This window comes from Microtus oregoni, unplaced genomic scaffold, assembly GCF_018167655.1.
Source record: "Microtus oregoni isolate MIOR12 unplaced genomic scaffold, Mior012 000013F_ref0000133, whole genome shotgun sequence".
Taxonomy (NCBI): domain Eukaryota; kingdom Metazoa; phylum Chordata; class Mammalia; order Rodentia; family Cricetidae; genus Microtus; species Microtus oregoni.
In genome coordinates this window covers 409,284-426,128 of record NW_024543072.1, presented here as the reverse complement: position 1 = coordinate 426,128, position 16,845 = coordinate 409,284, and the positions used below count along the sequence as shown (strand labels likewise).

General features: G+C 48.3%; 1 protein-coding gene and 2 non-coding genes across 3 annotated transcripts; 2 read left to right on the top strand and 1 right to left on the bottom strand.

Annotated features, from left to right (window-relative positions):
- Nucleotides 1-699: 699 nt before the first annotated feature.
- Nucleotides 700-4,768, bottom strand: LOC121455102 (low affinity immunoglobulin gamma Fc region receptor III-like). The gene is made up of 5 exons (XM_041662651.1): nt 4,666-4,768; nt 3,972-3,992; nt 3,037-3,294; nt 1,959-2,213; nt 700-1,433 (listed from the first exon to the last, which is right to left on the bottom strand). Exons 1-5 carry the CDS (start codon nt 4,748-4,750, stop codon nt 1,249-1,251), a joined length of 804 nt encoding a protein of 267 aa, XP_041518585.1. The 5' UTR covers nt 4,751-4,768; the 3' UTR covers nt 700-1,248.
- A 7,889-nt stretch (nt 4,769-12,657) lies between these two features.
- On the top strand, nt 12,658-12,729 carry Trnag-ucc. The gene has a single exon. It is a non-coding gene; the product is annotated as a tRNA-Gly (tRNA).
- A 351-nt stretch (nt 12,730-13,080) lies between these two features.
- Nucleotides 13,081-13,152, top strand: Trnae-cuc. The gene has a single exon. It is a non-coding gene; the product is annotated as a tRNA-Glu (tRNA).
- Nucleotides 13,153-16,845: the final 3,693 nt, after the last annotated feature.

Below are 16,845 nucleotides of genomic sequence, written 5' to 3'. Positions count from 1 at the left end.
AACCTGTTTTCTGATATAGAAAAGCTATAGAAAAGCATATGAGACTAGGTTCTTTATATTTTTTTACAAAAGCTTTTTTAGTTCACAGTTACAGACACTTTAGTCCAAGTTCAAATGGTGATCACATTTGCTTGGCTCCTTTGTGTCTCTCTATGCATGGCAGACAAGAACAAGTAAGGGTGTTGGTGAGAGAAAAAGCTGCTAAGCTGCAGGATGGCTTCGCTATTCCTCCTGGAAAGCATCAGTCTCTGCACCATGGAGGCACAGATCAGCTCTTGCCATCTGAATGCCACATCGGTCTCTGCACCGTGGAGGCCCTGAAACTGAACGCCTCCCATCGGTCTCCACCTCCTAGCACCTCTGCCTGAGGATCAAGCCTCAGCCTGAGTTTTGCTTGGAACAATTCACGATTAAAGCAAGGACGAGTGCACAGTGAAACAGGACGCGGGTTCTGTAAGCAAGGGCACCCCTGAAACGGAAAATGGCAGTGTGTGGAAGCCTAGACGTTGCCTTCAAAGAAGAGCAAACAGGACCAAGAATAAGCAAGGAAAAGCAGAAGGAAATGAGATCAGAGCGGCAAGATCATGTGGTAACATCTTGGAGAACATTGAGAAGTCTTTAGATTTCCTTCTAAGCACAAGGGAAAGCTTTGCAATTATTTTGAGCAAAGAAGTCACAAAAAGGAGATCCTTAGCCCAGATTGATTGTTGTTTTATTGCTGGAGGTCAAACCTAAGACATCATGTAAGCTGAATAAGAGTTCTGCCACCATTCTTCGCCTTCTTTTTTCTCCTTTTCTTTTGGAAAAAAAATGTACATTTTAATTTATTTTGTGTAGAGAGAGACGGTGTGCCTGTCGTGGTGGGTGTGTGGAGATCAGAGGAAAGCTTTCAGGAATTTGTTCTCTCCTTCCGTCATAGGCGTCCCAAGGACAAAACTCTCCTCTTGTTGGCAGGCTTAGCCACAGGTGCCTTTTCCTGGTGAGCCATCTAAACACACACCTATACACTCCCCACCCAGCCTACTTTTGTTGAAATAGATCTCACTAAGTTATCAAGTCTAGGCTTGCACTCAGTCTGTAACCTAGGCAGGCCTTCAACTGGTGATCCTCCCTCCACAGCCTCCTAAGTAGCTGTAATTACAGGACCACACATCAGACCTGGTCCTAAGTTGCTTTCAAAGGAAGGCTGGGGTGGGAGGGAGCTGAAAAGATGTTGCTGCCATTGCTGTTCTGCCATGTGATGAGATGTCATTTGCCCTCAGGAACCTGATGCTTTTTGACTGACAGGGATTTCCTCCAGTCCTCCACCGGGGTTTGAAGGTTTCTCCATAAATAGAAATAAAGGCCCGTGTCCACTGCAAACAGGAGGAACATCACGAGGCAGAAAGAGATGTGGTACCAAAGTAGAGAGATGGCAAGTGCATCTGCTGAACCTGGTAGGAGAATCAGAAGAAATGAGCCATTAAGACAGTATTCAGAATAAACTGTGAGGTCCCTAGTGCAGAGCCTTTGTAAAGTCACCACACCCAGTACTTAAAGTAAGGACAAGAGCAGATAAATAAGCCAGGGAGCCTTAATGGACTTCTTAATCTCTCGGTCTTCCCCCATATGTTGATAGATCTGAATTTTCTAAAGGGCGACCACAGCCACATCTGTATGAGATACAAGAAGTTACACTTCAGCTCTTAGGGATGTCTAGGGACACAGAGAACCCATGCACCCATGACAGGGCTCTGTTTCTCTGCTACCCCGCAGTCCTGCCACCCACCACCCACAAGAGAGGAGCTCTGGGCTGGGCCCACTTGCCCTCACCTGGCAGGGCCTTCACTGCTCTCCTCTTTGCTCCCAGCCCAGTTTTGCTGCTGTGACATTCCTAGAGCTCCACTTGGGATTGTACAACTTTAGCCTTTGTCCGTCTCCTCCTCTCCCTTTCCAACGTCCTGACAGAGGCCCCGTACCTTGGACAGTGATGGTCACAGACCTCGACTTGTATTGCCCCTTTCCTAGGTATCCTGTGCAGTGGTAATCACCGCTGTGGCTGTGATTTGCTTTGGAGATGGAGAAGGTGCTGTTGGATTGACGATATTTTATGGATTTTCCATTCTGGTATAATGTGATCTTGTTCAGGGGTTTGCTCCTCCAGCTATGGCACCTCAAGATGATGGTTTCTCCTTCCTTAAACATGAGTTGAGGGGTCTGGAGCAGCAGCCAGTCTGAGTGACACAGAAAGACCATCGGACTCAGAGGGCCTGGGCTCAGCTCTGAGACCCAATCTGAGCAACACAGAAAGACCATTGGACTCAGAGGCTCTCTTGCCTTGGCTATACTGTATATTCCAAATGGGGGGCACACAAAAATAAGGATTTTCAATATTTATACTATAAAGAAATGAAAAACATGAGGTCATAAATGTGCCTAATCCAGTTTAAGATCCAAACAATATATATACACACAGAAAAATGTCACACCATGTCCTCCACAAATACATGTCATTTTATACAGCAAACAAAAAAAACAGTTTTAAGTTTTTAAAATGACTTTATAAGCTTTTGCTTCAGTTGGGGATAAAAGTCATCACACAGCCTATCCTTATCTACATGACTGACACGGTGCCCTACCCTTCACCTCTGGCCTCGGTTTCCAGATTTCAGTTCTTCCCTTGGAAACCTCACTTCCTGTCTCCTCACACCTGTCAAGCCTGCCCCTGTCTTTGCAGGCCTCGTGGCCTCCGGGCTCCATGCCTCCCCACACTGCCATCACGAGAGTGATGTTTATGAAGTACTAACTTCCTTTTGTTTCTGTCAAACTAGCCTTTAACCTCTTGCTCAATCCGGACTGAGCCAGATAACAGCTGTCCCCCTCCAACAGTACTAAGCAGAGTGGGTCAAAGGGGAAACTAGTGATCAAATGTCTTTCCAGCAAGTTCTCGCCGCTGCTTCCCAGAAATCAGGCCACCCTTTTTCTTGTAAACTTCTGTCCAGTAGACAGAGCCCCATGGCCTGGTATCCCAGCTCCTTCCTGGGCCCGTCTACTAACCGGCAATCACTTCCAGTTGTACAGGGTCGCTGAGGATGTTCTCCTCCAGTCTGCACTGGTATTCTCCACTGTCATTGACTGTGGCTTGAAACGTGTAGCTGGGCCGGACCTGGCTCCGGAGGGAGCTCCCATTGTGGAGCCACTGGGTCGAATAGTTCCCAGGGTTGTGGGTCCCTTCGCACTTCAATGTTACACTGTCTTCCTTGAGCACCTGGATCCATGGGGGCTCAAGTTTCACCACGGCCTTCGGGAGATCCGCTGAGAGTGAGAGAGCAAAAAGGAATGTGAACAAGTAAATTCTGAGAGACGGAGGATTCCAAAGGGGAGCCCAGGGGGCAGAGAGTCCCTGTCATTGACCCAGTAAAGATCTGGGAATGCAGGTGGATCTCTGCGAGTTCGAGGCCAGCCTGGTCTACAAGAGCAAGTTCCAGGACAGGCTCCGAAGCTACAGAGAAACCTTGTCTAGAAAAACAAAATGAATAAATAAATAAATAAATAAATAAGTAAATAAATAAAATGATGTGGGAATGATAATGATGACTCACGACTGTCATCTAGCAAGGGAATGGATGAAGCATTTATGAGCTGACTGTGATATATAATTAATTCAAGACCACTTGTGGGCAACTTAACAAGTCTGTTTCAAAATAAATTTTCAAAGGGTTATAACTCAATGGTGGAAGCATGTATAGCACACCTCAGGTCCTGGGTTCAATCTCTAAACCATTAAAAAAAAATTGTGTACTTGCGCTGGTCTCTTTCCCTTGCATTGTTGGAGAATCCAGTTGGAATCTTACTAAGGATTCCTCCAGGCCCTGTTGTGAGAGAACTACTCAAGTCTGCTCCTCGGTAGAAGAGGCTTTTCCCTACAAAGTAAACACAGCATTTGATGGTAAGGAAATAGTGCCATGAAAACAAGGGAGGCACAGACTTACCAGTCTGCTGGTCTGCAAGAGCTGTAAATGAGAAGAGAAGGGGTCAGTGTGGCCCAGCAGCCTCAGGTGAAAGCAAATAGGATCGTGTATAAGGAAAGCCGGGATGGGTTTGGAGCCTCTTCCCCCACCTCAAGAGCCTGTTTCTAGTTATCTATCTCTCCTATCTTTCTCGCCTCGTCCTGCCAAGGGGTTGCCATGGCTGCAAAACAAGTATGAATGTTTGGTGCAAGACAGACTTCCCAGCAACTGTAAAAGAATCTCTGAATTCTGAACTTAAAAAATACTAGGGCAGTAAGAAATTAGAATCCTGTTGTTGTTGTGACAGGGTATCACTATGTAGCTCTGGCTGGCCTAGAACTCACTGTGTTGACCAGACTAGCCACTTGCCTCTGTCTCTTAAGTGCTAAGACAAAGGTAAGGATCACCACACCCAGCTCTTTTTCCACAAGGTTCCACGAAGCCAGGTTGGCTGGAATTGGAACTCACTATAGCTGAGGCTAACGCTGAGCTCCTGGTTCCCTTGTCCCCACCCTGCAAGTGCTGGGATTATAAGCAGGTACCATCAGACCTGCGTCTCTTGCCTTTTTAATCTCCCCAGCTTCTAAACCACGTCTGTCCCGTGCTGCCCATGTCTCTAAAGTCCAGACTCTAGGAAAAGCTGACGTCACTTTATTTCAGAACGACCCCTACTCACCGAACAGCAGGAAAATTGTCAGTGGCTGAAGGCGCCATCGGCCACCAGAATGTCCATTCTGAAACATCTGTATCTCCGGGGTCATTCAAGAACTGGGTCAGAGTCTGAAGGGCTTTAGGAGACAAACAAAGAAAAGAGGAAGGAAATGAGCTCATTTTCTTGCCTAACCACCATAGGTCAGCAGACTCTGGTTCTGCTAACTTAGCGATTGCTGGTCAAACAAGATGTGGAGTCTACTTGACAGACAGGACTGTCTCCGTGTAGTCACTTGTTATGCCCTCGGGGAAAATCCCGAGCTACTGTTTGCTGGTGAGGAAACTGGGGGAGACCCTAGAAAGCAGAGGGCATCTCCTTTTAGTGCCTGGGGCCTCAATTTTGCATTGCTCCCACAGTCCCTGTGCCGCCTCAGAGGCCAATGCAGTCCCTAAGGGAACTTTGGCTGAGGTGAACCAGGTGAGATAACCCGAACAGGTTATTGAAAGTCTCATCAGAACAACAAAGATCAGTTAAAAGTAAGAAAACAGTCCAAGGATATTCCTATCCTATATGCAAGAGTCTGACCTTGCCCTCCACACACTTAAGAAAGTTGTTGAGAGCTTTTGGGTTGGTTGGTTTTTGAGACCGTTGTCTCTCTACGTAGCCCTGACTGACCTGAAACTCACTACAGAGACCAGCCTACCTGTGCCGCCTGAGTGCTAGGAATAAAGGTGTGTGACACCACGCCCAGAACAAACACAAAGTTTTTAAGTATAAAAAGTAAATTTGTTAATAAAGAAACTGCAATAGCATAAATGCTATTCAAAAGAGGAAAATGGGAGCTGGCAAGATGGCTCAGTAGGTAAAGGCACTTATTACTGTCGCGGCCACCCTCGACCCGCAAGGATGATGCAACCACCGGAGCTCTTCTCACTGCAGTTTATTCCAGACCTTTTACAATTCTCTCATTTTCTTCCCTCCTCTCTCTCTTTCCTTCCTCTTTCTCTCTCTCTTTGACCTCTCTCTTTTTCCTCTCTTTTCTCTTCCCTCTCTCCTTGACCTCCCAGGCAAACCTCTCCCAGCCCTTAAGTAGGCATGGGCTGCCAATCCCGGATTGCCAGGTGGGCACTGCCCATAGGCCCACGCATATGCAAGCAGCTGATGATCATTGCGTGATCAGGCATAAGTCAGACTTTAGCCATAGGAGTTGATTATACATCTCCATCAGGTGTGACACCTCGCAGCTCGCTACAGTTCCCCCTTTTGTTTTGTAAAGCAACAGGTAAGAGTAGAGGTCTGATCTCTGTTAAAAATGAAACATGTACTAGTGTTTGTCCAGGTGTCATCCACTCAGAGAACACTAGACCTGTCCGGTGCCTTTTTACAGAGGTGGGAGCTAGACACCAACCCACATGCAATCAGACTTGCTCTTCTTGAGGTTGATGTATGCTTACCTCAAATGCAGTGCACAAGCCTCACATCCTGTGCTCAAATATAGATAACCAAACTTGAGGGGACTGTCCTGCTTCAATGACTATGAAGGCCTGAATGATCATAACTGCATTGCGATGCTGTGAAACCCTTATGTGACAAATGCACCACAGGCATACCAGGGAGGCAAGCACCATTAAGCCTGCCAGGGCTCCTATCCCGCCCACTCCTTCAGATGATCCATGGAGTGATCCAGGAAGATAGTTCTTCTGCCAGGCTGGTATCCATGCGTGTGGAATCTGCAGTCACCGTTGTCACTCTCAGCTTTTCCAGTTGTTGTTCAAATTCACCAGACCAATTACCTAAAAGACAGCTAGACAATTCTTTAAATTTTTCATATCACACACAGCCCCAGATACTTCCATTTACAGCCAAGCTGAGCCAATTGCCAGAGGACATCTATCTGAGTCATCGTTAGGAGTGGCTTTGCCATAATCTCAGACCACACCAGTCAGAAACCACTGTTCCTTCAGCAGTCCCCTAAATAACATACCCCAGCTGCCATACTCCCGTGGCTCATTTATTCCTGTCAGCTGAGTGCATGGAAGACACCTTCTCCCTCATGCACCTCTTTGGCTTCCCTAGCAACTCAGCTGATCCTGCTTCTGCTCTGAAGGGGTCCCACTTAAATTGTCTTATAGGGAATTTGGGCGTTGTCAATCCATCTGGCTACTTCCTGCTGAGCGGGGATGTTGCATTCTTACGCGTTTTTACTACAATCTACTGCCATTTTCCAGTCACGCTTGGACTCAGGTCTCAGCAAAGGCAGGGGAGAGGCAAAGGCTCCTCCCCACCGAGCTGGAAGGTGGAGGCGTGGCAACGTGAGCTGCCGTTGCCCCGGGCTAGGACAGAGGTTCAAGCCTACTAGATCTTATCAGATCTTATCGCTTGCTTGCTGCGCTTCTGTGCCCTGAGGCAGGTCCCGGGGTTTGCAGAGGTGCAGACCTTCAGTGCTGCTTGGCCTTGGAGCCGCCTAGAGCTCCTTGGTCTTGGAGCTGCAGCTGCTCACACTCCACTGCAAACTCTGGAGGTCTCGGTAATTCGAACCACATGAATATCACTCCCTTCCCTAGCATACCTTGTTCGGTGGCAAAATTCAGCTCTCTACCAAGCTTGTCCCAGGATGACACATTAAGATTGCCAGGGACAGCAAACCAAGGAGCAACTGTGTCACATTCAGTAAAGAACCTCTCCAAAGCACTCCGTAACAGCTCGTTAAGAGCCAGAAAAATCAGGTGTGATGTTGAAGCGCCCATTCTAAAATCCTATTCTTCCTTTTATTTTCATTTTAAACTGTCCACTTTGGTCGTGGCCCTCACTTTAAACCGTCCGCTATAGTCGCGGCCCTATTACCTCCACTCTCCCTTCTTCTACCGGCAAGAGCAGAAAACCCGCTTTTTGTCGGCGGATCCCCAATCTTTACCTTGAGGATTATTTGGTGCACCCCCTGACTGCAGCAAGTTCTGGGCTCCACGGAAAGAGGTTTGGAGGTTCCCCGTATGCTTGTCCCCGTACGGGCCACCACTTGTCATGTCTCTACCTCGACCCGCAAGGATGATGCAACCACCGGAGCTCTTCTCACTGCAGTTTATTCCAGACCTTTTACAATTCTCTCATTTTCTTCCCTCCTCTCTCTCTTTCCTTCCTCTTTCTCTCTCTCTTTGACCTCTCTCTTTTTCCTCTCTTTTCTCTTCCCTCTCTCCTTGACCTCCCAGGCAAACCTCTCCCAGCCCTTAAGTAGGCATGGGCTGCCAATCCCGGATTGCCAGGTGGGCACTGCCCATAGGCCCATGCATATGCAAGCAGCTGATGATCATTGCGTGATCAGGCATAAGTCAGACTTTAGCCATAGGAGTTGATTATACATCTCCATCAGGTGTGACACCACGCAGCTCGCTACATATTACCACGTCTGATGGCTTGAGTTTCACCTCCAGAACCTACATGGTGGTTGGAGAAAACTGATTTTCTCTGTGCTCTAAACACACACACACACACACTAAATAAATGTTTTTAAAAACATACTTTTTTGGTCTATATACTCATCATCTACACACTACTGAGGCCAAATATGTGGGGGGTGGGGATAGTTTCCATGCCAAACAATTCTCCAACACCATCTGGGGTCCTACAATTTCAACTCAGTTCTGACATTACCTCCCTGGAATTAACATGATTGTTTCACAGAGCAGATAACGAAAGTCAGGAAACTTAAGCATGCATGTGTAGTTGTCACGTAAGTTGACTACAGAGTCCTTCTGTGGGTGAAGGCTGGCTGTTTGATGATCTTTCCTTTTGTCATGTCTCAGGATAGTCATCTCCCCCCACCCCCCACCCCGCAGAATTGTTAATGCTTTAATGCTTTATAACCTTTGTCCCAATGTTTCAGTATTTCACACTTTTTTTGGAGTTCCAATATTGAGCTCGAATTCCCACATAGGGCCTGAGAAAGCTGGAAGAGAAAAAAAAAATAAAAGAAAGGAAGGGGGAAAGGACATGACTCCTTTAAGAGGCTCTGTTGTATTGGTACACAAAGTAGAAATGGCAAGCTAAGTAAAACCCGCATGCCACAGTGTGGGGCACCAACTTCCTAGAGCCAGGGCGGTTGAATGCAGCTCCCAGTTGAACACAACCTCACAGGGTATAAAGTTCTGCTTTCATTGACCTGAGTTGGGTGGAGTCAGTTGCCAATTCAAAGCCACTTAGCAGTTTAAAGGTTTGGCTCACAAGGCTAGAGACACACAGTAAAGACAGGTCCAGAAGGCGGGGGGGGGGGGGGGACTCTAAACTACAGTGTGTTTAAAAATGATGGTAGGCTTAGGAAAGAATAGAAAATGGGTATAGACAGTCTTAGAAATAAGTGAATAATTTAGAAATAATAAAGCCTTTAAAGAAAGAGTAAAGTAATATAAAAGAAAAAAAGCCACATAAAGGTGAAAAATGTACAGGGAGTCAGGTTCCAGTATGGTGCTGTGTTAACTTTGAGTTTTTTCATTGCTGATGAGAGAACAAAAGCTGCTGAGAGCTATGGGACTGTGAAAGGGACTGCCGAATTCAACCAGCCTAGATACTTTATGGATGCCTTAACTTTAAAATAGAAGTCAGAAAATGCATTGCATTGGGAAGGGGTTGTGGCAGCTGACTGGTCCCCAGCAAGCAGTGTGGGCAGGCGGTGGGTGGGAGGCACAGATGCTGCAAGTCTCCAGGACTGCTAGGTCCCAAAAGCAGCCAGTCCCGAGCAGGGACAGTGCACGAGACCACACGGTAGGTCTCCATGTGACTGGGGCTGGCGGGCAAGAGAGATGGATAAACACACCATACAGAGTAAAGTTAGACATTTATTCGATGGTTTATGGAGGGAAGGAAAAAGGGGAGAAGAGGAGGGAGAAAGAGGGGGAGGAAGGTGAGAAGTGGGGAGAAAGGCAGAAGCTGCCTCTCTGAGAGAGGGATGGAGAGAAAGAGCTGAGGTTGCAAGCAGGAAGAAGTGAGAGTGGCTTGTCTCTTAAAGAGACGGAATTACATTGTAGATTTGTCATCATTTAGGGGGAATATAGCATAAAAAGTGTAGACCCATATTTCTATATGGTGTGACAGCCAGGCTCTAAAGCCATAGGCCCCACCTGAGGTGGTCACATAGATTTCCACACAGGCTGTCGCTGCCCTAACAAAAGGTCAGGGTATTGTTTTGCTCATTTCTGTGTAATTTGGAGGATGCCTGATAGAGATGTTAATTCAAGCCTACCTGCCAGCTAGAGTACAGAGCACACAGGTAGTTGTGGACATGACTAAAAGCCATTCACCTGGTTACCTAGAAGACAGAATGCTAATGTATTTACCCCTCAGTTTACGTTTTGGTATAAAGACTGTTTGGAGAATAAACAAGGAGAAATTCTTCAGGATGTGAACTCAGGACTTCATGAGGGACCACGGAGAATCTCCCTCCCGATAAAACCATGTGAGTTGTGTCTTTATTCATGCGCCTCCACGCCAGAGGAGCAGACATGTCTCACTGCCATGAAAATCCTTAGGTTATTAAACATCTTAAATGTTGTATTCTGTAGATCTTTGAAATGCTTAAAGATCACCTATCTAAAACATATCTCTGTATGAGCTTAAAATCATACCTAATGACTACAAGTTTACTATAGATGACTAACTACTAACCTGCATTTCTTCATTATACATTACATTTTTAAATGAGCTACATAGCACAATACCCCAAACAAGAGTAGAAACATACATACAGTATAACAAAAATAACTTTAAATTTGTATCAATATACCAAAATCCATACCAATGTAAAATACTTGATGTTAATAGCTGTCTTTCTTAGTCAGGGTCCAGTGCTAGCCCAGACCATAAATGATTTTTCTTGACCAGACCTGTTTATGTTGTGGAATATTACTTCAACTGTGCAAAAGTGTATTACATTTGGTTATGCTGCATTTGTTTAATGACACAAGTATATGTTACATTTGTTTATGCTGTATTTGTTTAATTGTGTAAAGGTGTGTTGCTGTTTCACCTTGCCTGACTAAAACACCTGATTGGTCTAATAAAAAAGTGAACAGCCAATAGCTAGGCAGAAGAGGTATAGGCAGGGATGGCAGGCAGAGAGAATAAATAGAAGGAGGAATCTAGGCTCAAGAGAGAAGTGAAGAAGGGATGAAGAGAACCAGGGAGAGAGGAACACACTTGGGGCCAGAAGTCAGGCAGTTGCCAGACAGACATGGAGACAGCAGAAAAGATAGATTGATGGAGGAAGGTCATTGGCTGATAAAGGAACTGCCTTGGCCCATTTTATTGGTTAGAAGATAGGTGGGAGGAGTAAACAGAACAGAATGCTGGGAGGAAGAGGAAGTGAGCTCAGACTCCACAGCTCTCCTCTCGGGAGCAGACGCCTGAGAGAGACACCATGCCCCGCTCCCGGGCAGACACACGCCATGAAGCTCCGACCCAGGATGGACTAGGCTAGAATCTTCCCGGTAAGCGCACCTAGGGGCGCAACACAGATGATTAGAAATGGGCTAAATTAATATGTGAGAATTAGCCTAGAAGAGGCTAGATAGAAATGGGCCAAGCAGTGATTAAAAGAATACAGTTTCCGTGTAATTATTTTGGGTAAAGCTAGCCGTGGGGGCGGCCGGGTGCCGGGGACGCAGCCCCACCACTCCTCTTATTACTACAATAGATAAAAAGAAAGAAAGGTAAAAAGCCCAGAGGAGAAACACAGATAAAGATAAACCGATTAAAATAAGAGCTGAGCTAAGGTCAAGCATTCAAAACTAATGATTTGAGAGCTGGTTGGTGGCCCATGAGAAAGCCTGCTATATTTTTAAATTTCCGAAAGCCTACATATATTGTTTTGCTTCTAACATATTTCAGTTTAGACTCAATTTTAAGTATTTCAAGGGGGGTGGCTACTACATGTATTATACATCAAATATATAATCCTCTCACAATCTGTGTGAGCCGGCCTCCGATGTCTTTTCTGTCTGTTCATTACTGCTCTTTTGGTCAAAGATTTCATGTAGAAATATACCTGGGATTCCAGGAATACAGCACTTTTAGGCTCGTGCCTAGTATTTGCTTCAGCCTACAATATTCAAGTCTGCTGCCTCAAGTCGGTGTCCCTGGAGTACCCAGTCCAAACACTCATGGACACAAAAATCCCTACAGGACGAAATCTCTGTACCTTTCGAAATGTTCATACCACACCACTCAACCCCCACCCGGCGCAGGGCCGCCCAGGTGTCCCACCAGCCTCTCCTGCAGCCCATGGCGAGGTCCGCAGTCTCTTCACACCTCTGGCGGCAGGGGGCAGATACTCGGTTGTCACACAGGGCTGCAGGTCCTGACTTGGTGGGAGAGGCATTCCCACAGAGTCCGCGAGGCTTTCGTGTTTGGTCGGCACTGGAGAATGGCAGGCCTGTCCGAATGGGGCCAGCTTCACAAAAGCAGGGGTGCCATTATCCTCTTTAGTATAGTGATGAATACTCTTGCCCGTCACGCGGGAGACTGCGGTTCCGTTCCCCGATGGGACAATTTGCCTTTTTTTTTTTTCCAACCCCGGGGCCTTTAAACCTTGGCCGCACACTCCAGGTCCAGAACTGTGTCCTGCACGCCACGCGCTCTGCTCCTGTTTCCAATCTGCAAAGAAAAATGCACATTCAGCATTGGATTAGCGGAATGTTTTACAAATGTGTGCTAAACCCATTCAGACTACGGAGTACAGCTCAGATCTATTGGGAAGGGTGTGCTGGTGGTGCTCATAGTGATAATGATGGTGAACCCTGTTCGAGGACCCTGGTCCCTGTGGCTGTCGTGGCGTGACCTGCCAGACCAGAATTGTAGCAGTCAGGAGGCACGAAGAGGAGAGGACCTCGGATAACCGGGTGCAGGGCCAGAGCAAGGATTGGGGTTGCAGTCAGTGTCAGCGTGAAGAGTACAAAGGGTGTAAAGTGCTAGGAAACCCCGACGCCTCTGCTATCAGCTAGCTGCTGTGCACTAAACGTTGTTGGTGTGGCGTTGGTGGTATAGTGGTGAGCATAGCTGCCTTCCAAGCAGTTGACCCGGGTTCGATTCCCGGCCAACGCATAATACTTCCCTTTTGCCAAGGTTCTGTCCCAAGATTGCAAGACCTATCAACTATCAAAACGACACAACAACTAGAGAACCCTCTAGACATTTTTAGAGTGTGGCGAGCTACAGGGGAAGGGCCAGGCCAGGCGAATTACTAAAAGGTGGCACGGAAGCCACGGAGGGCTCCGAGCAGCTAAAAGGGCAGGGAGGAGCACGGGCGGCGATGGCAGGCTGCAATCTATCACGTGGGTGCAGAGTGCCAGTGGCTTATAGCCAGGCGGTCGGCTGGGGCGAGCGGCTGGCAGACAGATTAGCAGACTGGCTGAGATTCTGCGAGAGGCTGGCCCGTCGGGTATTTTGTGTCGCTCCCTGGTGGTCTAGTGGTTAGGATTCGGCGCTCTCACCGCCGTGGCCCGGGTTCGATTCCCGGTCAGGGAAGCTTTTCTTCTTCCTTTTGAAACCTCACTCCCTTGCGTGCCGATACTACATCACCTTTCCCCCATAACCACATAACCTTTTGCCCAACACCGTCGCCACGACAACCTGCTGGCATCTTTGCCTCCGGACACCTTGCCACCTCACCACCCATCTTGACACCTGCCCTGCACTGCCCTGCCCTGCCCTGCCCTGCACTGCCCTGCACTGCCCTGCCCTGCCCTGCCCTGCCCTGCACCGGAGGGGGGGGGGCACTACCATCACATCACCTCTCTTACCTTTTGCCCAACAGCGTTGCCGCCAGACCCTGCTGCTCCGCTCCACTAGTACGTACCTACACCCTCACTCGAAAACCAACAGCCTGCAGCCTCACCGGCGCTCCCTACCCGCACACTCACCACCCTTTTCCTTGATTCCCACTCACGCCCACCATCTTTTCCTGCACACACCAAATCCTCAGGGCCTGTCCAGCGAAGCCCCGTTGCGGCCCGACACACCCAGCCTACACACCGCCACTATCACACCGACGACACACAAACACCCGACACGCAGCGCTCCCGCGCAAGCTTCCGACCCACTCATGGAGCCCACTGAGTCTCCACCTCACTCTATCGCCTGCTCTTAGGTCTCCAAGAAAGTCTTGCTTGCCCTACCTGCCACACCTGCATGCATCACACGCTCCCTGGAACCTTTCCTCTGCTCTTCACAACTGAGCGCCGACTTCAAGCAAATGCAGTGATTCGTGCCAGTCTACTGTGTGTGTGTGTGTGTGTGTGTGTGAGAGAGAGAGAGAGAGAGAGAGAGAGAGAGAGAGAGAGAATGTGTATGTGTCTGTCAATATGTCTGACTGTATTGTCTGTCTATTTCTGTCCTTCACTGTGTGTATGTGTGTTAGCCTAGGATTGTATATACATATAGATGTATGCAGGCGTAAATTACAAAACTCCAGGGTCTCTAAGTGATCATTCATGGTGGCAGTGTTGGTATGAGATCGGGAGGAGAGCGCGTGTCCGTCCGTGGGTGGGGGTGCTCTGTGGGGTGGTGTTGATTCCGTGCTGATAGCAGGCAGGGTGAATGCAGAAAGCACCTGGTGTGGTTCCTAAGCTTCCGCAACGCCGCAGGGCAGACAGTGCGCGACCCTAGGCCCTATTTCCTCGAAAGCCCCCAGAGCGGCTTGGGGGAGCTGAGGCCAAGCCTGGCTGTTTTAAGGCCGCTGTTTCTGCGGCTCCTTGTGTGTGCGGGCAAGAGGTGCAGGTGCCTGTGTGAGTCGGCAAATTGGAGCGGAACCTCTGCCCACCTAGGTTTTGCGTCCGCTGCCGGGTGGGTCTCCTCGGTCGTGACCCTGTCAGCAGGTTCGGGGCACGGAGACAGATGGTGGTGTGCTTACCGCTGGGTTCAGCTCCGCCTCGATGCGAGGCACAGTCTGAGCCCACGGGGGCGAGGGGTGAAGAGGCAGACACGCCTTTTTCCAACCTGACCTCAACCCAGTCCCGCCCTGAAGCCTTTCCAGTAGAGGACAAGGAGAGACACCCGTGTCGAGCTGGATCTGGGAAGGGTCTGTCCAGCAAGCTGCTGGGCCAGTTGTGTGGCTCCCATGAGACGGCCATGGGGAAAAAAGACAACGGAGAAGCCTACGCTAGCAGGTGTCTGAATGGGGCCGTCGCATGCCGAAGGCAAGGATCCACGCTTGCCTCTGTGCTCCCTGGTTTCTCCTCAGCTCGGCCCTTCTGGCTGGAAAGAGGGACTCTGCTTGGAGAAAAGGTCTCTCTAGCACGTGCCTGCGATGAACGATCGAATGATTGCTGCGGGACAGACAGCAGACAGGCGGTAGGGATGGTGGTTGGGGTGCGGGGGCAGAGCCGGGGTGGTTGTGGCCAGGGGCGTGCCATCCTTGGGCACGTGGTCCTGAGGTGTAGGGCAGCAGGCTGAGCACCTCCCCCACGGACAGCTACCTACCGCATCAGGTCCTGCCTCTGCTTTCCTACCGGGGCTGCCCTCTGTGAGGGACTTAGGAGCCCAAGAAACCAACACTTCTCCGCCCAAGCTGCTTTTGGTCATGGTGTTTGATGGCAACAATCCCAAGCCTGACTCAGACTGAAATCGGTACTAGGAGTGGGGTATTGCTGGGACAGAGCCTATCCCGTGCTTTCGGGGATTAAAAGGAGCTCTTGGGGGATGAACAAGAAAGGAATGGTGATGGTTCAAAAACACCGACTTCTGTGTCGCTTTGGAGCAGGGTCAACCGTGCTGCTTGTTTCTGGAGAACTTGACAAAACCCTGCACTCATCTGGGAAGAGAGACTCTCAGTTGAGGAGATACCTCCGTGAGATCATGAGTGGTCTTTTGTTCCTTTTTAAAATTGATATCATTTACGTATTTACTCATTTCTTCAAACTTTTTGTTATACTTCTCATCCATTTCTATAAGGGCGTTTTTTACATGTTGTTTAAGGGACTCTATTGCTTTCATAAAGTCAATTTTTTCCTCTTCTGTGTTAGGGTGTTCAAGTCCTTCTGTTGTAAGATCATTGGGTTCTGGTGTTTTCATGTTGTTTTTCAGATTGTTGGATGAATTCTTGACTTGGCGTCTGCCCATCTCCCCCTATCGATGCTATCTAATGGGTCTTTTAAAACATTAGATATCGTTCACTATCAATGGAGAAAACAAGACATTCCAGGATAAAAACAAATTTAAACAATACATGGCCACAAATCCAGCCCTACAGAAAGTAATAGAAGGAAAATCACAACCCAAGGAATCCAACATTGGCAACCCTGCCTACAACAACTCAGGCATCTAGCGACCCTTCACCAGCATATCTCAAAGAAGGGAGACAAACAAACTCTACTACCAAAAACAATAAGAATAACCAGAGTAAACAACCACTGGTCATTAATAGCACTTAATATTAATGGTCTCAATTCACCTATAAACTTGAATTTTGCATACAAATGGACGGAAATAGAAAACACTATCCTGAGTGAGGTAAGCCAGACCCAAAAAGAGGAGGATGGGATGTTCTCAGTCATATTTGGTTTCTAGCCATAAATAAAGAACATTGAGCCTATAATTCGTGTTCCTAGAGAAGCTAAATAAGAAGGTGAACCCAAAGAAAAACATATAGGCATCCTCCTGGATATTAACCTTCATCAGGCGATGAAAGGAGACTGAGACAGAGACCCACATTGGAGCACCGGACAGAAATCTCAAGGTCCAAATCAGGAGCAGATGGAGAGAGAACACGAGCAAGGACCGCGAGGGGTGCACCCACACACTGAGACAATGGGGATGTTCTATCAGGAGGAACTCACCAAGGCCAGCTGGCCCGGGTCTGAAAAAGCATAGGATAAAACCGGACTCGCTGAACATAGCGGACAACGAGGACTACTGAGAACTCAAACAATGGCAATGGGTTTTTGATCCTACTGCACGTACTGGCTTTGTGGGAGTCTAGGCAGTTTGGATGCTCACCTGACTAGACCTGGATGGATGGAGGTGGGTGGTCCTTGGACTTCCCACAGGGCAGGGAACCTTGCTTGCTCTTTGGGCTGACAAGAAAGGGGGACTTGACTGGGGGAGGGGGAGGGAAATGGGAAGCGGTGGCGGAGAGGAGGCAGAAATCTTTAATAAATAATTAATAAATGAGACGCACAGAGGCGGAGCGGCGGCCAGACGCGGCGGAGGAGCGGCCAGAAG